Source organism: Cadophora gregata (assembly GCF_030347475.1).
Source record: "Cadophora gregata isolate MNR1 chromosome Unknown scaffold_2, whole genome shotgun sequence".
Lineage (NCBI taxonomy): Eukaryota > Fungi > Ascomycota > Leotiomycetes > Helotiales > Ploettnerulaceae > Cadophora > Cadophora gregata.
Genome location: NW_026695925.1, coordinates 1,430,035 through 1,453,407, shown reverse-complemented (window position 1 = coordinate 1,453,407; position 23,373 = coordinate 1,430,035). Strand labels below are relative to the sequence as shown.

Below are 23,373 nucleotides of genomic sequence, written 5' to 3'. Positions count from 1 at the left end.
ATGACAACGAGAGACTCGTTGTTCCCAGGACGGTCAGATCGCAGGCTATGATCGGTCTTACCGCTGATATCAAAGCTTCATTGATCTCCTCAGGGAGCAAGAACTCTTGTCCCGGCATGCTTCAGATCAAAGTGGGTATTGCCCGATCCAATTCACATGTCGTTGTCGACGTCCCATACATTCCAAGCCTCACCATCTGATTTACTCTGTAACAAACACTCAAGCCACATCTGATCGCTGCGATCTTCGTCTATTGATTTATGTTCCTGGCGGCACAAAGAGTTGTCTGGCACTAATGCATGCTCGGTCAGTGCTGAGCTAGCAGTGCTTTGAACTTTATTTACCAGATACTATTTGGGGACACTTACAATCGGATTGAAGCACGATTACCTCACATGTTTCTCGATATTCATTACCATGAGATCGCGGATACTGGATTTAAGTTTGATCTGGGACGATCCTACGCCAGTCAGTACTCACACAGTAGGTATCGTCAAGAGTTATTTCAAGTGAGCTTCCGAGAATTGGGCTGCTCATTCACCGGTTGATACCTTTCTGACACACCAGTGTCAATTATAGATTATTAGACAGAGCTGTTAGGTCGGTTTCCCATCCCCGCCCGTTCGCGCCATGTGTTGTGAAAGCACACCCCCCTACAAAGAGTGAACCGCGAGTCTGAGATTCCCACTAAAGTCTATTCTCTATATCAAAAACGAAGAACCGCACATGTTGTTTGGCGTACTAAGTCATCTCTGGGCTCTCCTTACTCTTTTGTTGTTCCTAGCATTGTACTGGTCTCGCCTTGTATTAACCTGGGAAGGGCATACTTGAACGATATCTTTCTATTGAAAGGACCTCCTCTGGACCCTATTCACACATGCACTTATTTTCTGAAACTTTGTCTACACTACCATTATATTCTTGCTGTTATAATGCAGCTTCAATCTGGAAAGTTGTTCCTCTGGATTCGACTCCCACGCTGCTGCGAGTCGTAAGTAGGCTGTAGGTACCTTTCCAGACTTAACGGCTAAGCGAGAATGACTATCACGGCCTCTATCTTTAGCTGCTTCGCGATGGGAGCATCCCGTTTCAGTGTGTCACCTGAACAGCCATTTGAAAGTTCGCTGCTTGATGTTCTCGGATACCGGTCAAAGCACAGGGCTCATGAACTTGCCCAGAAGTATTGAAGCATTCGGCTGACATCTTGATGTGGCTTGGGGTAGCTAGTCATGATTGCATCATGACTCCAACGGGTTCTGGAAAGACTAACAATACTACCCATAAACCTGTAGTATCGAGTAACTGTAATTAACACCAAGAAAAATGGAAATTAGATTCGAATGTATTCGTTCCCTCGGCTAGGGCACAAACTTAGGACGTTGCTGTTGTCTTTGGTTCATATTCTTAACCAGATTATAGAACTAGCAACACGCCTTTGGACTTATATTTAGGAGCCAGTAAGAACACATGGATCGCTGTGAAAGTGATTTTCGACTTGGGATTTGGGATTTGTTTACAGTTGTTAATCTGCCCTTTTCCAATATTGCTGCCTCAGGACTGCAGGCTCGCTACTTTACGCCAACCGAATCAACGCGTCGTCGCGAAGCGCGTTTTCCATTCATCATTTTCCTCTCATCAACATCCACAACTAAACACCGCAACGCAACACCACGAAGACCCTTTAACTCCCGTACATCTTCCAACTCCGACTACCTGACCATTCTTTTCATATCTAAACATTCAAGAGTGGGTTTCTCACCCTGAAATATCCCTCCTCAATTAATTCTACTAACTGTGGGGTTCAGTGTTGGAAGCACGTCTCGAGCAGGCTGATCTTCTGAAGAAGGTGAGGATTCTCATGCATTAATGCTCTTCTTTTTGCGTACTGACTTCATTAGATCGTTGATGCCATCAAGGATCTCGTCCAAGACTGCAACTTCGACTGCAATGATTCCGGCGTTGCCCTCCAAGCTATGGACAACTCCCATGTTGCGCTCGTGTCGATGATGTTGAAGGCAGAGAGTTTCTCCCCATACCGATGCGATCGCAACGTTGCCCTTGGTCTCAACCTCACGTCCCTTACAAAAGTGCTCCGCGCCGCCCAGAATGAGGATATCCTGACCATTAAGGCAGAGGATGCCCCTGATGTGCTCAACTTGGTCTTCGAGAGCAGCGAGAGTGACAGGTTGAGCGAGTATGACTTGAAGCTCATGGATATCGACCAGGAGCACCTGGGTATTCCAGATACAGAGTACGCTGCTACCATTAGCATGCCTTCTTCAGAGTTCAGCAGAATCTGTAGAGATCTTATGGCACTCTCTGAGTCCGGTATGTTTCCCCTCTCCTTGCTTTGATTCCTCTTAGCTAACACATGGTAAACAGTCTCGATCGAAGCATCAAAGGACGGTGTCAAATTCTCTTGCTCTGGTGATATTGGAAACGGTGCCGTTACCCTGAGAAGCCACAGCAACGTCGAGAAGCCAGACCTGAACGTTGAGATCGAGCTCACTGAGCCTGTCTCCTTGACATTCTCCCTCAAATACCTCGTCAACTTCTGCAAAGCCGCTGGTCTGTCAAAGACTGTCAAGCTCTGCCTTTCCAACGAAGTCCCTCTGTTGGTCGAATATGCCTTGGCTGGAAGCAGTTACCTTCGGTTCTACCTGGCTCCTAAGGTAATTTATCTACTGTCTACTTGATTGACATTTGCTAACTATTTATTTAGATTGGTGATGAAGAATAGATGGTTTAATGGCGGTACGGTAATAAATGACGGTATGGGGGTTTTCAGCATATTACAAAATGCGGCGTGATGGTTGACTTTATGGATACGGACGACTGCTGTTTTTTTTACATGCATGGGCGAGACTATGGAATTTTCTGTACCCGAAACTACGTGTTTACGACATGAAGAAATGCAACTTTCCCATCTGACTCTACTACGCACAACCAGCTCATATTTGGAATGTGCATTTCTCATGTGCAGGTCTCAACTCGCTTTAGGTCTAGTGCGGGGTAGACCGCAGGAAGATCAACCCCACCTCTGTCACAGCGACCATGACTCCGAGATAAGAATTTAATTTCTGAGGAAGCAAGAATGCGACTCGCGCTGGCAATAATTCTGTATGGCTTTCTTTTGTAACCTTTCATAAGTCTCATTTTCTCTCCTCCTACCACTGCTATCTTCCAGCCATATCCTCATCTGCAAACGCAGCAATGTCTTCCGAGCACCCAGTGCCCGAAACCCGCGTGCTTGCGGTTGCCAGTCATGTAGGGATACCACACCGATTCCTAGGACGAGACTGACAGTGCTGAAGGTTGTTTACGGGTGAGTCTGCGATTTGAAGACTACGTTACAGCGGGGGACTAAGGTCTTACAAAGATATGTCGGAAACACCATGGCGACGTTCGCAATGCAGTCTCTGGGCTGTGAAGTAGCTGCTCTCAACACTGTACAATTCAGTAAGATTCCGCCACCTGTCAGCAGTCGAAAGGGGGACATAGCTGACGAGAGATACAGGCAATCATCTAGGATACGGTCAAGCAAAAGGCACCCGTGCGACAGCGGAAGAAATTACAGATTTGTACCAAGGCCTCAAAGATTCCTACCTCGATGATTTCCAAATGATGCTTTCTGGTTACCTCCCTGGTGCAGCCTCCGTCAATGCAGTCGGAACCATCGCACGAGATCTGAAATACAAATCTACAATGAAACCCGGCAGTTTCTTCTGGGTGCTCGATCCGGTCATGGGAGATAATGGGAAGTTGTATGTCGCAGAGGATGTAGTGCCAGCATATAAAGACTTGATCAAGGATGCTGATTTGATACTACCGAATCAGTTCGAGGCAGAGTAGGTTTGGAGTCTTGCGTTCAGGTAAGGAGCGTATCGCTGATTAGACTAGAACTCTGTCAGGAGTGAAAATTGTGGATATGGAAACCCTGAAGCAAGCCATAACGACGTTACACGAGCAGTACAGAATCCCACACATCCTGATCACCTCGATAGCCTTCCCAACACCAGGCGCAACACCATCTCTCTCCGTTGTCGGTTCGACCTTCACTTCCAGTGCGACACCACGTATCTTTGGAATCAAGATCCCAGCTATAGATTGTTTCTTTAGTGGCACAGGAGACATGTTCGCAGCGCTAATGTTGGTTCGACTCAGAGAAGCTGTGAACAACACGGAGGGGCTGATGGACACTGCTGCGTGGGTTAGCGGGGATGAGGTCGAAGCTACAGAATTACCACTTGCGAAAGCTACGGAGAAAGTACTTGCTAGTATGCATGAAGTTCTGACGAGGACGAAAAAGCAAAGAGACGAAGAACTGGAGAAATATCATAGCCGGGTTGGTGCACGAGATTCAGAAGCAGATGCGAAGAAGTTGAAGCTGGTTACGTCGAAGGCGGCAGAGGTTAGACTTGTGCGGAATTTGGACTGCTTGAAATTCCCTGAAGTGAAATTTACGGCAGAGAAGGTATAGATTGGATAGATAGACAGATGGTGTTGAGTTTCAAGCGGCGTTGGGTTTGGCAGTGTCTTTGGATTGTTTAGATATATCCACGTCTAATCACGAGCAAACGGGGATTTCCTGCCTCTGGCTTGCCGGACGTCTGTCGTCTCTCGTCTATTTTCCATGATCCCATCCATTAACTCCTATCATCCAGTCATATCTTCCCCATAAACCCAACCTTAGCCTATAGAGCAAGATCTCGAACGCCTTCTACCCGGTACTTCCAAATCCCCCAGCACCTCTAACACTCTCCTCCAACTCCTTGACCTCAAGTACTTCTGGCGTATAAATCCTCTCCAGAACCAACTGCGCAACACGATCCCCCTCCTTGACCTCAAAATCCTTCTCGCCGTGATTGAAGAGCAGGACCTTGACCTGGCCGCGATAATCCGCGTCAATGACTCCAGCGCCTGTATCAATCATATGCTTGGAAGCCAGACCAGAGCGGGGTGCAATTCGACCATCTAGAGAACAGACAAGTATTAGAAAATCTTCAATTGACTCTTGTAAATAGAGAGAAAGGTATGACAAACAAGTTCCTTCCGGCACAGCCATACTGATATCCGTATCAACCAAGACCTTTCCCCTTGAAGGAACGACCGTATCCTTCGCAGCATACAGATCATAGCCCGCGGCGAACGCGCTCCCTCTCGTAGGCAAGCGGGCCTTGTCGCTCAACTTCTTGATCAGAAGAGGCGGCGCTGCCGAGACTTTGGTAACGGGGACTGGGGCTTCGGCGGCGGACATGGCTGCTTCGATCGATTGGGATGGAAGTTCTGATTGAGATAGGGATGTTGGATTCGGTTTTTGGCGTTTTGGGAGGGGTGAGTGGGGTGGTGATGTTGCGGACATTTTTGGATTTGGGGAGTGGTGACTTGACGCGTGGATTTGTGAAGGAGACGCGAGTTGACGCGATGGAGTTTCAGGGTGGCTGGCAGGTGGACTGAAATGTACGCGCTTCTTGGCTGAGGATTAGCACTTTTGGGTACGCAGAATAGGGGCTGGAAGCGAGTAGCGATGAAGGTTGTTTTCGTACTTGGATGTTGGAAAGTCGATTTTGGGCGAATCATGATCTGGAGATGTCTTCAAATTGATTTCTGGTTGCCCAATCTCATATTTCAGCTGGGTATCTGCTGGGTAGTCATGGTCCTTTTCGGCTACATCGTTGCAAAGTCTTCTGAGTACTACCCGAGGTGAGAAGCTGTAGAGGTCAACAGCCTCCATACCTGACTTTGAAGAATCAACTAATGCAGCAAGAGCTCTGTGCAACATTTTCTCTCCTCCATTCTCCAAAAGGAATGGCACGCCACTAGGTTGCTGTGGTTTATGAACCCAGACCAAGGCATCACGCACAGGATCATACGGGATAGATTGAGCAACTTCTCCCAAGAACTTGCGGTAATCTATATGGAAGCTTCGTGTTCCGCTCTTTGGGAGCTGGGTGTGCCTTGATGATAGAGACGCACTTGCTCAGACATATTGGATGCGTGTTAATAACTCACCTATTTCTTGACCGTCGGCTAGGAGGTGAAGTCGAATGGGGAAGGCATCCGAAAGAGCTTTTCTGCTGGAAATACTGCTGTCATCATGTGAAAGCTAGATACCTTCGTGAATAGATGTTTTAATTTGTTGGGTTAGTATAGAATGGAAGTTTGAGCTGTCTTAGTACATATCAAGGGAGGACGAGAAATTGAGCAATGACAGAGTCAGTATTGACTAAATCGGTTTAATTCACATGGTACTCGCCGTGACAAGTTCCTATCAGTGTTGACACCTCAGAATAAACTTCAACTTTTGACACAAGTAGTTATAATTTACAACGAATACCTTGTTTGTTGAAAAAGATTCGATGCGAATGGTTCGCTGGCGTCGTGGCTTTCATCGCCCCCTTGCATGGTTTATCTATCATCTTCAGGGTAATGCAAGTCGCGTTCGATACTTGGTAAAAGAAGAGAGAGTTCATTTATTCCTAATCTTTCGAGAAAGCTATAGGATGATTGAGCTTTTCAGTAATACCTCGCGGCGCTGACGCAGTCATGCACCACTGTTCCACAATCTCGCTAAAAATCAACTCAAAACAAACAAAAGTTCAAGGGTCTGTTTACAGGCATTGCTGTGTCAGTGCCTCTCTATCTAGCCACAATCTTATAAAAATGGCAACAGCATTTGGATAGAGAGAAGACAGCCAGAGACTTGTCCTAGCTTTGGGTTTTGATATATGCACCTAGAGTGGCATGACACACTATGGACAGAAAGTCGTGGCAGCTAAATGTGTGCAATGTCTCCCAGCTTTTAAGGACACTTGATATGGGCGTTTGTGAGCAGGATGTTTAATGATGAGCGCGTAAACACATTTATACTTATCCATGTTTTACCCCAAACTTTGTCCTTGACTATGAAGTCAGCTTCTATGGATTAGAAGTCCAGAATCACCAACCTCGTCAGCGATATCATGGTATCCACAGCATTGAAGATATAAATTGGCTTGCGTCTGCATACCCGGCAACGATGAGGTAATTCTCGCCAGCATATCAAACGTACTGACAACTACGCAATAAGTGTTCTGCTTTAGCTTCATCACCTTCTCATCCATCACAAAAGTGACGATGAAGAAGAGATTACTGACGCCCACCGCTACGCGAAAGCACAGAACCAAGGTGGGCTCCCACAACCCGTGAAGGCGGGAGGACCTTGTCTTGATGTTATCCGACAAGGAGGATATTTGGTAAGGTTTTTTTATGATGGTATGGTTTTGTGTGTGTGAGGGGGGGGGGGGGGGGGGGGGGTTGGTGTTTTTTTTGTGTTTTTGTGTTTTTGTGTTTTTTTGGTGCTCCGCAAGAGTGTGTGTGTGAGAGAGGAGAGAGGAGTAAGGGATTTATTCGCCATGGCATTGAGTCTTCATGGTCGGGTTCACAGCATTGTTAAACCAGTATCGAGTTTCTCCTACTTGATATTAGTTGCCACCACGAAAAGATGCACTGTGGGTGAGAACTTGCGATCTAATTACCGCGGTAGGTTGATGTTTTGGTTGACTTCTCGCCTGCTGCACGTCAGAATTTCCTTCGCTTGGAATAGGAACCATAGTCAGGATAGAGGGACTTACTATTTTCGGAGAGGTTTCGCTGGTAGATTTTGCTTTGTGGATATCTGCTTCTTCTTCTTCGGTGTGACTCATTTGGAATTTTGAGCCCCTTTGTGTTGGCTTGTGTTTGGTGGTACCCGTTGTCCATAGTGAGGGTTGGGTAACTTCGAATCCGACGGTATTGATTCCAGGTTGACGACGTCAAGGCAGTAGATTTAGCCTGACTACCTCATCAAAACTTAGTGCGCACAAATGATTTGACGCGTTGTTGATATTGGATATTTTGAATTTGCCTCATGGTGTGTGGTCCACTAGAAGAGCGTCTTCGGCTTTTTCTCTTCTTTTTCTGGCGATGATGTTGATGTCTATGGTTGTGGTTGTTGATTGTTGTCGCTTAGAGGGCAGATCGCGGATTTTCGTGCAGTGCTGCCCTTCGACCGAGGAAGCTTTTTCTCCGTGGCCTTCTTAGCAGCTTGTGCCGCCTTGAACTCCAGGTAATGGTCTGAGACCAGGAATGACATTGGTCCCAAAGCGCTAGCGTTGGTGCTACTAGCGTGCTTCTGGAGGAGGTCTTTGACGGAACTATCAAGGCCTTCTGGAATATCCTCGTCGAGACATAGAATCGCATTAGCGAGTCTAGCGTCTCGCACATCAATACTGCGGTCGTTGAAATCCGATGTGTCGTTACTTGAGGTGGAGTGGTCGTCGCTGGTCTCAGAAATGTTGTCTGAGAGTGCGAGTTTGGAGAGGGCCTCGATGAGAGCGGAGGCTGAGAGGGTGGTTTTCATGGTGGAAGACATGATGAATATTTGCTCTGTAAAGAATAGAGCTTGGAAGAATATTCGAGAGACGGAGGTCTGGTCGAGCGAAGCAGGAAGTCAGATATATGAAGATTGAGCTTGCAGAGTACTGAGTTCAGAATGATGGAAGATGAAGAGAAGGAAAAGCTGTTGACCAGAGAAATGAGTCTTAAATACAACTTAGGTACAAGCTAGAGTTCTTAGGTTCAAGTCAGGGTCTCGTGAATATATCTTCCGAGGCACTACTTCATGTACTTGTGGTACGCTATATCTTTGAACCACTGTTGAGGCCAGAGAAGCTACTTGTTGACGAGAAGTCTAGTCACACAATGAACCAGTGCTGAAAAGACCTTATATTGAAAGCTAAATACCTGTCTGTCACAAGTCACTCGACAATATAATTTCGTCTGAGTTACATAGAGTTGATAGTAGGAGCATGCAACTAAATGCCAGCCCAAGACTAGCTCCATCTAAGAGCGGGAAGTGTGATTGAACAAACTGATATTCGAGTAGCATGAGCCTCGTAGCCTTCTGATGGCATGTGATAAATTATTGTTCGAGAGGAAACTAGATCGGCATGCACTTGAAAGGTAATGAATGTAAGGTGGCGGACTACCAAACTTCACTATTGTGAACTCAAAATGGCACCACTTGAGGCTGTACGTATAATGACACTCATATGAAACAGATCTAGGGTTCTGTAAGTATGTAACCAAAACACATAGAAATATCAACATTGACGATAAAATCTTGCAACCTTATGCTAAAATCAGACCAAGAAAAAATCATGAAAAGGGTACAAACAAAAGGGCGCCAAACAGTGCATTGAAAATCTTACCAAGCACAAACCCTCTATATCTATATGCCCCAGAATTCAGCCACCTCTTTGACAACCTTCTCTGACGCCGCAATCGGAAACTCATGGCCCTGTCCCTCTAAAACCCTGTAGTCGACTCTCCCGACTCCAACTGCAATCTCAATATCAATCCTCAACTCCTCCACCAGCACGATCGCATCTCTCTCCCCCGCAATAGCCAATAATTTCTCATCCTTCTCCCCCAGAACCCTCCACCAAGGTCTCGGCCCTTCAATAGGACCCCACATCATACTACTCACGAAGCTCTTTACAAAGCCCGTGTGCTCCTCTAACTGCCAACTCACTACGTCCGCAACTGTGACATTTGGCCTACTTTCCATAACAACAGCGTTATCAAAATTAGGGTCTCGGTTCCCCTTCGCTTCATCACCGAGCGATGGTTCCTCTTCACTTCCTATCTTCATAACGGGTCTTTCGGCCGGCCGTCCTCCAAGCCTCCCTCTCACGATCCATTCTACAAATCTATCAGGCAGAAAGCCAGAATACATAAGCCGAGTTTGCCACCCAAAATGCTCTGATCGAAACAATCCCCCAGGAGCAAGCAGCACAACACCCTTCACCATCTCCGGGAACGCAACTGCAAACTCGGCAGCTATTCCCCCACCAAGCGAGTACCCAATGACACTAAACCCTCCTGGCATCCACGGAATAGGGGATGAAGTGACAGCGAGCAAGATCTGCGTGCTGTACAGACGTGTATCGTGGGGCAGGTCAACGCTATCACTGTATCCACGACCGAAGAGGTCGAATAGCAGGACTCGGCACCCTTTGGCTACGAGGCTGTGGGCAATGTTACTCAGTGCTATGCATGGTGTGCTGATGCCGTGGACAAAGAGTACCTTTCGCCCGTCTTCGGGACCCCACTCGTAGACTCTTGTTGTGCCGTACTGGTCAAAACGTCAGTTCTCCATGGCCTGTCCATCTTAGGAATGAAGATGTGTAGGTATTTTGACTCAGCTGACATACAGGACTTGTCACATCTCTCCCACCGGGCAGCACATCTGGCGGATACGGTAGCTCATCTCGCTCCTCCTTGGAAAGACTGCGCATCTGCCATTGCCGTGGACTTTTGATGATTTTCTTGCGTGGTGAACGTACTCTCAAGATGCTGTAAAGAGCGAGTGTCGTCGCAAGTGAACATGCGAAGACGATCCCAACTTTGCCGAGTTTCGGCAATTTTGGGATTCGCAGGATCATTCCTTTATTAGATTCGAGATGAGGGAGAAGCTTAGTGGAGAGAGATACTCATTATCTGATTGAAGAGCCTCTGATAATTCGTGTTAGTATGACATTTTGAAAGCTTGATACATTCATTGTAATTCTTGATTCTGGTTTTGAGGAGCGGAAAAGATACTGTCGGGTATTTTATGACCCCCACTCTCCACCTAGGCCTGAGCTAAACTTACGTTAGGCGACGACAACAATAGACAGGGGTAGAGGGGTAACGTCAAGAGATGATGATTCTCCTCAGTAGAGATGCTTGGTTTAGCAAAAGTCCATGTAAATAGTCACAGGGAGTAAGAACAGCTCGAATTAATATGTTCGATATTTGTTTACTCGTCCGCTACCCTGCTTGATAATATATATTATTATCTTCGAAAACTACCAGGAGCTCGGAACCGCAACAAATTACAGTATGCCTAGTAACTTTTATTACATCCAGTTATTGTACTCCACATAGAGACATACCCCGGACCAATACTTGATACACAAACTACTGCTCTCTATCATTGGCTCTCTCAGGCGACGCTTCTGGACTCTTCTCACTCGGAGCAGATCGGCCAGCGCCCTCACCCTCAACCTTCTCAATCACTGCTTGTCTCACATTCTCGTTCCATCGAGGACTCTGCCATGCATAAACCTCCCTCATCATAACGTCAATCTTTTCCAGGCTCAACCCCTTCGTCTCGTAGACCACAAACCACGCATAAACAGCAGCCATCGCACATGTGCTTCCCCAAATAAAGAACACTTTCGACTGCAAGTTGGCTTTATCCTCGTCTACAAAATAAGGAGTAACGGACGCAATGACAAAATTGAAAAGCCAATTTGAAGCGGTGCTGAGTGTAATTCCTTTGGAGCGGATGGTAAGAGGGAACACCTCTCCGGAGACAGCCCAGCCGGTAGGTCCCCAGGTTGAAGCGAAGAAGAAGATGTAAATACACACGAAGGCAATGAGTACCTTGTGAGCGATGGCCCCGCCGGTCGTGGTTCCGAAAATGGCGACGATGAATTCACAGATGGACATGCCGATGGCGCCCCAGAAAAGGAGAGGGCGGCGACCTAACTTGTCAATTGTCCAAAAAGCCACGGGGGTAGATGCGACGTTGACTATATGCTTGTGAGTATATGTAGTCTCCACAGTGTATTAAGGATATCTACTTACCAGCACCCAAAATGATCGAAATGATGAAGGCATTCTTGATACCAATAGTCTTAAAAAAGGAAGTTCCAAAGTAAAATATGAAGTTTACACCAGCCGTAGAAATATTAGCACAACTCCAATGATATGATATGTAAGGAAACGGATTACTCACTTAACTGTTGCATGACCTGCACCGAAGTCCCAATAAAAGTCCGATGCAAATTACTTCCCATTTTCAATCCTCCACCAAGACACGAAAAGAAACTCCCAGACCCAGCCCCAGCACTGACTTCCTGAATCCAGCTCTCCTGCAGCTCATCAGTCTCCTCAAGGACGAAGGGTGAGTTGGCTGGCTGACCACGGAGCCTGGAAAGAGACTCGCGAGCCCGTTCCTCGTCACCTTTCATGATGTAGTAGCGAGGAGATTCGGGGAAGAAGAGGAGGCCGATGCCGAGGATGAGAGCCCAGGCAAATTGGAAGGGCAATGGGGATGCGATAAGCGCCCGTGTTGGTGTAGTCTTTAGTTCCGAGGTTGACGCATGCGGAGAGGAAGATACCGATCGTGATGGCAAACTATTCGAGAGTCAGTACGAGTTGAATGATGACAATGAGTCGGAACTATTGAGTACTGACCTAATATCCACCAACAACCCGGCCTCTGATGCTCTTGGGCGTGATCTCACTAACATACATAATAACACAAGCCGACACGAATCCCACACCCAGGCCAGCAATAGCTCTTCCAGACGTAAGACAGGCAAAATTCCCGTCTGTCACAACCTGAAGAACAACACCAACAATGTAGATAGCACAACCCACGATATTCGTATTCTTGCGACCCCAGCGATCAGCAGCCCATCCGGTGAGCAAGGCACCAAGGAAAGTGCCAAGTGAGAGGATAGAAGTCATTAAGGATTTTTGCCAGGAGGGCAGGAGGTGCCCTCCGAAGGCGTTGGCGTCAGAGGAGGGAACGCCGAAATCATGGTGAAACTTGTTCATGGCCAGGATGCCGTTGATGTAACCCGAGTCGTAGCCGAACAGGATACCGCCAAAGGCTGCGAAACTGCATAACAAAACACATTTGAATGTGATGGGTGCCTCAGCACGAGCAGGGAGTGTGGCAGCGACGACTGAAGCCATGGTCATGATGCGATTGAGATGGATTGGGAGGTGTCGGGAAGAGCAAAGTCACTTTCCGATCAGAGAGGTGCGGTCCATCGAAGTATTTAATGGATCCGAACCCGACTAAAAAATCCAGTACTATCACGAGGGAAAGAGATCACAAGGTGACCTGAGACCATACTCAAAGCATTTTGAATCGAGGAGAGTCTAGATTTCAGAAGAACCACTGGGTTCAAAGTAACCTTCCAGATCGTCGATCTAGTGACGAAACATGATGGAGCGAAGACCGGATCATGGTAGTGTATACTCTATGGGAAGCGATCATGACCTCTAGAGGAACGATGGGAGATTGAAATTGAAGCCGTTGCCCGAATGATGCTGGGAATATCCGTCATTATCCCTGTAACGGGTAGGGCTGATAGGCGGTTTCCCTTGACTAGCCACAAAGAGCTTATATGGCGTAGTGGAGAGACCCATTTTCGTCATACCCAATTGAGAAGACTTGAGAGGACTGAGTCGCCGGAAGTCCCATAGCACGCTGCTACTCGTACCTTGTAGGCACTGCAAAGCATATAGATGTTGTGAGAGAAATATCTCTAATTGAAAAATCTACTTGAGCGTGTCCTAAGCATGACCATTATTAATGTTATAATGCCCACCCAATGCTCTAATGCGGAAGATCCTGATAAAGATGAATGATGTAATTGAGCTAAATGGCATGCGCTTGGCTTTCCACTGGATTTAATCCAGGAAAAGCAGACCCCAATGCCGTAATAAGATTGAGCACGAGTACAACAGCTTCAGGGTTGGATATAAGGTAGACTGGGAAGAAATAGTCGGGCACTCTATGTGCGATTGTTCATATCGTGACTTGGTTTGGAAAATACCAACTCTGAGTATCAATAAATATAGCACATACTCTGCACCACGAAACTTTCCTTGTCTGTAAATAAACAGAGCAGAAAAAGAGATATATGGACTTGACATTGTGCATCGTAACTATGCATCGTATTGCTTAGAGCATCCACCATGGTTTATATCAATCGAGAAGGAGAAAAACAATAAAGACGTACGTCCTGGTATCTATAAACGCAACACAAAACATGAGGTCATAACACCGTCTCATCTATATAGGAGAGAAATATCCAGCTTCCAAACGCCTCCAAGCGTAAACACGTAAATCATAAAATATCATCATTGATGACCGTAGTAGGGCATCTGAGGCACACTTTGAGGCGAGTTCCCGTACGAAGATGCACTACCATGAGCTCGGCTCATTGGAACTTGAGGGAAATTTTGGCCTCCGTTGACGGCCATTGGATCGAACCCAAAACCAGATTCGTCGACTCCTAACATATTCGAAGTCGGATAACCTGAGACCGGTGGTGCAGTAGAGAAGGTTTGCGGGACCGAGTACCCTGATGTTTGCTGCATGTTGTAGTTCTGGTTGGTGATCTGGTTGGGAATCTGGTTGGTCATCGAATTAGAGAAACTAGAATCCATGGACTCAAAGCCTCGAACCGATTCAACTTTGGGATGCGAGAAGCCAGAATCGATAGATCCAAAAGCACGGGATTGATCTAGGTGGCCTATGTTGCTCGAATCTATATTATTGAAAACGCGAGACTGATCCATGTGCTGGGCACCAAATGTATTTGGATACATATGATGACTGTGGTTGTTATTTGTGTAGTGGACCTCTTGCTGCATTGAACCATGAATACCATAACCATTAGATGAGCCAGCAGTTTGGAAATATGAGGGTTGCTCGAACCCTGTCGAGGCAAATTGCGAAGTGGTTGGGATATGGGGAGAAATGCTGTCCATATTAAATGGACTCTGTGATTCCATTTTCGCCCGACTGATGGGGGTCACTGGTGTAAGAATCTGCTCGCCGACTGGACTGATGATTGTGTTTGCATCGACTGTTTTCGCTTCAACCAGACGGAGAATGGGAAGACTGATGTGCTCCATATGCTTGGCAAGGTGCACTGTCAATTTCTTCCACGTCGGGAAAGATTTGCCACAGAATTTACAGGGCTCATCTTGTGGTCGTTGCTGTGTCTCGTGGTGGCATCGTTCCAACAGTATCCAGGCGGGTTCGGTCAAGCGGGCCTTTTTGATGGCTGCTTTCGTTTTCTGCTTCGGCTCAGGTAACTTGTGCTCACGAACAAGATGCTGGAGGAAGTTGTCTTTCCGATAGCAAGGGTGTCTACAATCCTCCACCTGGCATACCCACCACTCAAGGTGACGATGTCTCTCATTCTCATGACGCACCCAGTCTGCTTTCCTCTTGAAAGACTTCGGCTCTTTACACTTATCGTAAGTGCACGTGAAGGGCTGTACATCTTCATGGACATGCTTCGTCCAGTCTGATGGCTTTTGGAATTTCTTGGATTTGAAGCACAATTGACACTCAAACTCAGCTGGAAGGTTCTTGGTTGGGGGCATTGGAACCCCTTGAGGGAAAGTATCCTCATTTAACGCCCCTTCACCCGGATTAGAATCGTTGTCAGAGAAGTCTGTTACAATATGAAGGCCCGAAGGAGTTCGGTCTGGTTCGCGTGGGTTTCCTTTGGCATCTGTTAAGACCACTGTCCCTCCCAAGGACAAGCAATGAGGCCCAGCGGAGCAATTTCGCGCATTGATGGCTTGTGAGTGCTTGACTCTCAAATCGAGCAAGTTCTTGTATCGAATCTCCTGCTGGTGGGCGATTCTACTCACAAGCCACTTATGGCGTGGGTCCATGTCAGGATTCAAGCGGCGGACGTGGGCTTTGAACCCATCGTATGTCGGTTCGATAGGGTCTGCCTCTTGCTCAAATGCCAGTTTCGGGTCATTCTCGTCTGCTTCATCGTCTTCGTCATCGTCCTCGTCACGTTCCTGGGTGTCCAGATGTGGCAGCTCAGGTCGAATTGCCTCTACCTGGCTTGGTGGTGCTGCCAGCACAGGTGGACCGCCTTGGCTTCTCCAGAGATCTGCAAGCCCTGTTTGTCCTGCCTTCTCTTGAGAAGTCAATTCACTTCTGCTTCTGGCCCTTTTGATTATATTCTTGGCGAAGCCCAGATGGACTGGACTTTTGGGAGACGTCGTCGTCGCCCCGACAGAGGTACGACGAGTGTGGGTTGTGCCAACAGCTGCAAGAGGGCCAGCCATGGCGACGAAAGCGGTATTTATGTTAGGTGTCGGTCTCTTGCCAAAGCTAGGAGTTCTCATTGGTGGAGCCAGAGTACCTTGGCTGTTGTGTCTCGGGTACTGGGGAGCTTCTGCTTCTTCAGGAATATTCTGGGTACTGCGCGTGCGCTTGAGCTTGCTGTCACTTCTCTTTCGCGCGAAATTTGCCAACCGATCCAAGCCTTGATCGAAGATACTATTTTGACGTGGACGGTTGCCTTCTCTCCCCTTTCCGCTACTGATAGACAACTTCTTCAGGAAACTGCCGTCAGATACTCCTTCGAAGTCCGCCAGGCTGGGCTCGCTCTTTCGCCTCGTCCCCCAAGTGGCTGCACGTGATGCAATGGAGATGGCATCAGCATGAAAGTTGTACTTCATCATGGCCTCATTTGCAGTTTGCGGTTGGTGGAAGTCGTCGTCTTTGATGTATGGAACGGATGGAGCATCCTTCCAGATTCGCGTATGGTTCACGAGCTCAGCCTTATCAGCATCGTTGATATGATCGCTGGTGAGATCAAAGTATGTCTGGCCATCAACAAGACGGTTCTCATGGAGGCTAGCTCGGTCATCGTCAAGAGGAGGAATGTCGTTATCTATCTCTTCCTGAGTTCGCCTGCTGCCAGTATCACCTCTTATGTACCAATTTTCATGGCGCGAAGGTAAGTAAGACGGAGAGGGTTGTTCGTCGTCACTGCTTCCGCCAGCTTGGGATCTCCACTCTTCGACTTCGCTATTCTTGTGAAGTATCTTCCGCCTATCCTCCTCTTCCTTCAGCGTGGAAATTTCTACATTTGCGACCACCTTTCTCGTTTCTGGGTCCAACCCGCGCTGCCCAGTTACTTCATTGGTTCGCCAGGATCCATCATCGTCTCTCTGTACAGCATGCGAGCGATGTTGAGGTTGCTGGACGGGTATTTGACCAGCAAAATCCCGGCTATTTGTTGCGCCATATTGTTGAGTCGACTGGACAAAGGGGTACAGGGGATTTTGTTGCTGCTCATCTTCCCAGAGGGAGACCATGAGATGGGGGCTTTGTTCAGGACGAGATGGCATGGTGCTTGGTCCGACACCTTCGCCGCTTGTGTGGCTACTGCTTCCACTTTGGTCTGGAGTCAGCTGAACAGAAGTGGTTGTTGGCGCCAGTGACTGCCCGCTTGGAAAGCGCTCGTTGCGCAAACCGCTGGTCAGCTCGTGCTGAGAAATCGCAGTATTGTTCTTTATGTCATTGATTGCGCCGTTTGGCGACGGTGTGTTGTGTATGCTGCTATGGATTGGGCTGATGGGGTATCCCGAGTTACTAAAGCTCGCGCTGGTCGATTGACTTTGAAAGCCTGTTGGCAGGGCAGGTAGTGGGCGGTTGAGATCAGCAGATTGGTACGTTGATGGGTACGCAACGTTTCCGTGTATTGCTGTTGTCGGGATCGAATCTGTCCGTTGTACACCGTCGTCAAAGTTCACGCCAAAGAAGGGGTCACTTTCGTCCAATTCGCTGGATTGATAGTTGGTATAATCCGACTCTCCTGGAGTGTATGAAGGACTGGCAGAGTTACTGAGCGTATGGGAGTGAGTATATGGTGACAAAAGAGTTGTTCCGAATGGAGTGGTAGGTACGTTGTGATTCAGGCCCAGGTCGTCGAAGTCTTTCGAGCTATGATGGTCGACAAGAGGGGAGGTAGACGGGTATGTTGAAGACATCGGTATGACAGGAGGAGGAGGCTATGTTGGATCTTGGTCTATTATAAAGAAAGGGTTGTGCTTGATGGAGCTCGGTTGAGCGTGTGTTGGGTCGGCTTGTGTCAAGAGGCAGCAGGCAGGGCAGTGACCATGATGTGCAGCCTTGGGAACTGGGAAATTGTAGTAGGGCGGCAGGTATGCAGCGCGGCTGTTGTTCAGACGAAATCTCGAGCTCGAAATAGCAGCGGAGTTGAAGTGGAGTGCACAGATTGGGGGAGGGAGCTGGGAGCTCGGAGCTGGGAACTGGTAAGAAAAGAGGTCGATCTCCGAAAGCGGGAGATGGGTAAAGCAGAATCGCAATGCGACGCGACAGAATGTATTTCAGTTCTGATGATGGGGCCCGAGGGTTGAAGACATGGAGGTCGCAAGTACAGGAAGTTGGAGAGAAGACAAGGTTAGGGAGCCAGGAGAGTTTGCGGGTAGAGGGGAGGGGGGAGGGGGGAGGGGATGCGATTGCCGCTAGAGCTAACGATAAGCTGCGGGCATGGCTGGCATGGCTGGCATGGCTGGCATGGTAAGTGCTGGTGAGTTACGGAGTATGGGCATGGGTGGCATGGTGGCATGGGCTTAAACATGGGCAGGCTGTTGGCGTTTGAGTTTGACAGGAGGGAGCAAGGAGAGCAGAGAGTCAGTCGAGAACGCCTCGAGAGACTGCCTTTGCGACAGAGCATGACATCCAATCGAGATGGCCAGGAAGATGCGAGAGCGAGCAGACAGACTTCCGGTGCGGTGAGGGTAAGAGTACTGTACTGTACTAGGCTAGGTAAGGTAGGCTGACTTGCGGGCAGATGTGAGAGATGTCGATGCGATGCAACAATGGTACACAATAATGCACCAGACACAGACACAGACACAGACGCAGGCGACAGACACGGACCCTGAGAGAGCTCCAACAACTGACCTGGGGCAGGACAGGGAAGGCCACCGCGATAGAGTCTGTCTAGTAAATTTACAGGCAGGTAAGGTAAGTCAGTCAGGGGTTGCAGCACTGGTTTGGGTCCAGTAATGAGAGCGGCACCAGTGGTGAGAGCAAGGTAGGTAGGTACTTGCTGGCCAGGTGCAGTAATGGAATACTTACTGCTATCCACCAGCACCTGCACCTGCACCTGCACAGACAAGCCCACCTCTCTCTAGCCTGTGGAGTTGCTGGCTACCTTCCATTTAGCAAGGCTCTCCCCACGGAATACCTCACGTACTCCAGTCAGCCTGGCCCGTGGCTGTGCTGGCTCGCTCCATCCAGCAGGATGGCGCAGTCAGACTTCCTCTTACCAAGGGGAGACTGGCGCGTGTGTGTGTGTATGTGTGTGTGCTATGTGTGTGTGCCTCTCAGTTCATCTCCACGCATCTCGTTCTTCTATGCACGTTCTGTCTCATAATCTGACATTGAATTGATGATGACCGATGACCAGCATTAGAAGTTGGAATGGAATTTGACTTTCGAAGCGAGTGTTGGCCAGCGTACGGAGTAAGTTACAGTGCAGTACTGTAGTATTTTGGGACCATCTCAGATCAAACCCACAAGGGAACGGAGCGAAGCGCTGAGCTTCCAGGGTCCCTGTCCCTCCTGTTCTCGGCGTATGGAGAAGCTTGATTTAGCGATATCAGGACACCGAGCAGCGTCGGCGGGTGGACTTGGACTTGGACAGGGACTTGGACAGGGACTTGGACAGGCGAGACAGGGAACGTCCACTGCAGAAAACTCGCTAAACAAATGCCTTCTCCTTCTCTGATGCCGCGGATGACAGAAGAACACACTCCCTCCAGCCTTCGTCCATCACACCAGATCGTGTGCGAGATCCAGCCTTCCACACCGCATACACGATCATGCCCACAATCGAGTTCGTGACTTCATCAAAGTCAAGCACAGCCACATGCAATGACCCTCGCACGAACGGCATGGGAAGCTTGTATCCTCTCCGCAGCACCTCGCACCTTCAGCAGCACCTAATCTGTCCGAGATATACCTCCTCGACAGCCTCGTCCGCCAGCCAATCCCACTATCAGTCCAAACTGCTGGGACCTCACTGCGGTCCATTCTATGGATCGAGAGACCATGGTTTCACGGCTCATTGAGGCTTCGCAGGGGCTATGATCGCATCTTCTGCATGGCATTCCATCTCAAAAGTGAGCTGAAACACAAACAAGCTCCGGACTCCCGATAACCAACATGTTATCGATGGAGGCATTCTATGCCAGCACTTAAAAAAGGAGCGAGCGAATCATCATCAACAGCACTCGCCGGGAAATTAGGCCGCAGGGCTCTGTTTTTCTTGGTAGAAGTTCACAAGTGTGAAACTTGGGCTGGCCGCTGGCTCACTCGATGAAATGGACTTCATGCATCGATCTGTTAAGTGTACACTCTCCACGGAGATCTCTTGGCTCTTTCGTCCGCCACTTACCCTGCCTCTACCAGCTGTCGCACCGCAAATTCGAGAAGCATACTGATCCGTATTTTGACAAGGCTCGGGAGGTGTACAGGGCTGCTCCAGGAGAATCAGTAAGTCAGTCACCTGCAAAGAGCCGCCCGGCTGATGTGGAGCCTTCGATCGTCACTGCCGCTTCACAAGCTCGAGCCAAGAAGTCGCTCCCTTGCCTTCCCCACACCAGCGCTTCTGGCTCTATCTGGTTTGCTTGCTACAGATTCAGTGTTTTCTCGTTTGCGTTTAATTTTGTTTACGTGCCTCTTGCCTACCTAGTCTTGTTGGTTTTAAGGCCGATCTTGGTCAAAGTTTGCCAATTGTACACGTTGACTTTGTGAGGAATTCCATCCAATGACCAAATCCGAAAGCTTTCAGATCTCGTGTATCTATGTATCTTCGGTAGCCAGGTAATGGTACAGAGTCTCTTTTGATCTGTGAAGCTTGCATGAACTCTTGTATCTCGGCCCGGTAATATACAGAAGTTGTATCGCATTTTACGCCTCAGCAAACCTTCTTTCAGCCAATATGTGCGTGTCGTTTGGCAGACCCCTAGGCATATATATACTCTGCTCAAGTAAGCAACCAAGCATTGCAAATCCCGCCCTCATTCAATAATCAAGCGCTGGAGCCAACTCTTATTTTCTATGTCACCTCCGCTTGGTTTTCTCCTGAGCCTCCCACAAATACTGCCGAGGCGCAAAGGAACCCATGCAAACACTTGTGATATTTGGCTGGAGAAGCGGATTCATCCGTTTAGAGAAGCAGGGGCTTTCCTGAACGGACAGATGTCATCAGACCATGGCACTTTTCGGCTCATGTCGCGTCTATCGTGATCGTTGAGTACGCAGGGTCAATTCCCCATTGCCCCTCGATTGTGGAATGGAGAATTCGGAATCAATTCTCAGTCTTCTGTATATCGTGTTTCTCTATGCGCGAATTTCCTCCCCAATTAAATCTCAAGTTTCCTATCTTTCTTTCTTAACGCCGTCTCATCGTAGCTGGCTTCGTTATATTCGTTCATTCCCTATCGCGACAACCGAAACCTCGCGAGATCGACGTCATTGAAGCGATGAATCCAGCAGAATATGCTTCATATGAGGCAAGGCTCGTCCGCAGAATCGACTAAGGTATCTTTCACATCATACACTCCTTTACAATGCAATAGCAAACATGTCTTCGAGACGAGATAAGTAATTAAACCACTACCTCCCTCGCCCAGTCGATAACCGTGCCTCAGCCATAGCATTCACTAAGGTTGTTGATAACTTCGCGCAGAAGTACTTGCCATACATGTGTCCGATAACCAATAGGCCAAACCATATTACTCCCATGCGCTGCAATGGTAAAATGACTTTTCATCTCCCACATCATCCATTCCCTAGTCTCGCCTCCCTCGCCTCCTTTATTTGTTCACTCTCGCTTAACCCCTTTTCCCTCTACTCTCCATCTCGCCTCTTATTCACAACTCTGCTCACCTCATTTCTCCATCCCTCCCAGCTCGCCATTCGCCCTATCAATCTTCAGTCAACCTTGAAGTCTCCCTATCACATCAGCATTCTACGCCCCTTGTATCCTCGCGACCCTCCTCCTCCGTCAATGCCGCGTGCGCGAGAATCACAAACTCGACACTCTGGAAATCAGCAGGATATCGACATCCAAAACTTGCAAAGCTGTGTGTCCTGGGCATTGCGGAATTGGCGGCGGGTGGGAGAATGGTGGTTCTCAATGGGGTGTATATATCAGCTGTCGAAGGGGAGAAAAGGAGGAGTCAAGCGGGCTCCAAAGGAGCCGTGCAAATGGTTCGAATGAAATGTGCGGGAGGTAGGCATGATAGGTGCTAGAAATGCTTATATTGAGATTTGAGCGATATAGATGTGGATAGCGGTCCATCTGTCACGGTATAGATGGAAAGATAATGACGCAACGACTAAACATGCAGTTCTATGGTTTGTATTCCCAACCAATAGTAGTCGGCAAACTACTGCTCTTGTTCTTGTTAATGGTTTCCGAGCTCACTCTTAAGTTACCTTTGAGCGAACACGTTGAGTGCTCATGCACCCCGGCGGCTTTCGATGTCTTTCCGAATCGACCGGGTCGTACAATCTGTAACGCCGTCGTCCTATGAGGCAGATGATTCTCCTCGTCCGGCTCGATCATCTTTCAACTAGATTCCCAGACGCTAGTTCTTCATGAACCCACCATCTCCACACACTAAGTGCTATGAAGGAGGCAAATAGGTTTGGGAACAGTCTCCGCATACGGCTTTTCATGTTGAGGCAAGTTGTCCAGTGTTTCTCAACTTTCCAACCTAGCCGTCAAAACAATCAAGCTTGCATACGCACCCACACTCAAAGCCGTCAATATAACCACCGCATTCCCACTTGTCCTGAATCTCTTCCTTCCCAACCCATCCTCACCCACCTCACTAAAGAACTGTCTGTTGCCCTCATACCTCCTATACAAACTCACCATCAAGACACCAACCCCGTACGTAGCGAACAGCGCACCAATACTATAGAACTCGGCTGTAAAAATCTTGAGAACCACCAGCGCGAATGAGAACTGTCCCAATGCAGTACGAATATATGCCCCTTCAAACGTCCGTTGTGCGGCACGTATCTCAACGAGTCTGTGAATGGGCTGCATTAGCTTGTGAAATGCTGCAATTGGAAGATACGTAGGTGGACGTATTTGTTTTCTTTCGTTTTCAACTTGCTTTTTACTCTGTGGGAGATTACTCCGCAGGGGTAGCAAATATAATCGCGGTGTGTTTCGAGACCAGAAGAGGTAAACACGGTATGGAAATAGTAGACTTACTCTTGTGCTGTCAACACCACACTCCTAGCCCGATGTAGTCGTAGGTGAAGCCTATCTTCCGGATGTGGCTGTAATACACTCAGTAACGACGGCCCTGACATTTGTTCGCTGTGCCCTTATCCAATATCTCGTATTGCGCTTCCCTCCCTTGTGATGTCTGATCTCCCTGTGCAGCTATGAAACCTCGTATTGCAAGAGTAATCGGTGCTATTCGGTTTTGGAAGGCAGGGAGATGCGAAATTGGACCAAGGGAGGTCACGGTGCAGCCAGAGCCCGCAAGGAGTTTGTAAAGAAGAGGGTATTGGAGATACCGCTGGAAACAACAGGCACACAGAAGTGGAGATGGAGCTTCGAGTTTCAAGCTTGCAGACTCAAGAGCTGCTTGCAGAGAAAGAAGGGAGAACAGGAATGCCAACCCACCTCAAACATTCCATGGAAGTGATTCAATAGCGGCATCTTGGGGACAGGCTTT

The 23,373-nt window shown here is 48.3% G+C and overlaps 8 protein-coding genes across 8 annotated transcripts; 2 read left to right on the top strand and 6 right to left on the bottom strand.

Annotated features, from left to right (window-relative positions):
• Positions 1-1,240: 1,240 nt before the first annotated feature.
• POL30 (proliferating cell nuclear antigen) lies at positions 1,241-2,740 on the top strand (the record flags this gene model as incomplete). Its single annotated transcript, XM_058501306.1, has 5 exons — positions 1,241-1,304; positions 1,806-1,846; positions 1,899-2,328; positions 2,383-2,672; positions 2,723-2,740. The coding sequence occupies 5 exons, from the start codon at positions 1,241-1,243 to the stop codon at positions 2,738-2,740; spliced, it is 843 nt and encodes a 280-aa protein (XP_058362623.1).
• Positions 2,741-3,213: 473 nt separating this feature from the next.
• BUD16 (putative pyridoxal kinase) lies at positions 3,214-4,480 on the top strand (the record flags this gene model as incomplete). The annotated part of the gene is made up of 5 exons (XM_058501305.1): positions 3,214-3,267; positions 3,315-3,325; positions 3,380-3,459; positions 3,518-3,848; positions 3,901-4,480. The coding sequence occupies 5 exons, from the start codon at positions 3,214-3,216 to the stop codon at positions 4,478-4,480; spliced, it is 1,056 nt and encodes a 351-aa protein (XP_058362622.1).
• A 3,477-nt stretch (positions 4,481-7,957) lies between these two features.
• Positions 7,958-8,392, bottom strand: ONS95_007784 (uncharacterized protein; the record flags this gene model as incomplete). The annotated part of the gene is made up of 1 exon (XM_058501304.1): positions 7,958-8,392. The coding sequence occupies one exon, from the start codon at positions 8,390-8,392 to the stop codon at positions 7,958-7,960; it is 435 nt and encodes a 144-aa protein (XP_058362621.1).
• A 668-nt stretch (positions 8,393-9,060) lies between these two features.
• Positions 9,061-10,594, bottom strand: ONS95_007783 (uncharacterized protein). Its single transcript, XM_058501303.1, has 2 exons — positions 10,236-10,594; positions 9,061-10,156 (listed from the first exon to the last, which is right to left on the bottom strand). The coding sequence occupies exons 1-2, from the start codon at positions 10,464-10,466 to the stop codon at positions 9,251-9,253; spliced, it is 1,137 nt and encodes a 378-aa protein (XP_058362620.1). The 5' UTR covers positions 10,467-10,594; the 3' UTR covers positions 9,061-9,250.
• A 389-nt stretch (positions 10,595-10,983) lies between these two features.
• ONS95_007782 (uncharacterized protein) lies at positions 10,984-11,517 on the bottom strand (the record flags this gene model as incomplete). Its single annotated transcript, XM_058501302.1, has 1 exon — positions 10,984-11,517. One exon carries the CDS (start codon positions 11,515-11,517, stop codon positions 10,984-10,986), a length of 534 nt encoding a protein of 177 aa, XP_058362619.1.
• Positions 11,518-12,267: 750 nt separating this feature from the next.
• ONS95_007781 (uncharacterized protein) lies at positions 12,268-12,780 on the bottom strand (the record flags this gene model as incomplete). Its single annotated transcript, XM_058501301.1, has 1 exon — positions 12,268-12,780. The coding sequence occupies one exon, from the start codon at positions 12,778-12,780 to the stop codon at positions 12,268-12,270; it is 513 nt and encodes a 170-aa protein (XP_058362618.1).
• A 555-nt stretch (positions 12,781-13,335) lies between these two features.
• Positions 13,336-18,041, bottom strand: ONS95_007780 (uncharacterized protein). Its single transcript, XM_058501300.1, has one exon. The coding sequence runs from the start codon at positions 17,623-17,625 to the stop codon at positions 13,951-13,953; it is 3,675 nt and encodes a 1,224-aa protein (XP_058362617.1). The 5' UTR covers positions 17,626-18,041; the 3' UTR covers positions 13,336-13,950.
• Positions 18,042-22,379: 4,338 nt separating this feature from the next.
• ONS95_007779 (uncharacterized protein) lies at positions 22,380-23,357 on the bottom strand (the record flags this gene model as incomplete). Its single annotated transcript, XM_058501299.1, has 3 exons — positions 22,380-22,713; positions 22,902-22,969; positions 23,322-23,357. 3 exons carry the CDS (start codon positions 23,355-23,357, stop codon positions 22,380-22,382), a joined length of 438 nt encoding a protein of 145 aa, XP_058362616.1.
• Positions 23,358-23,373: the final 16 nt, after the last annotated feature.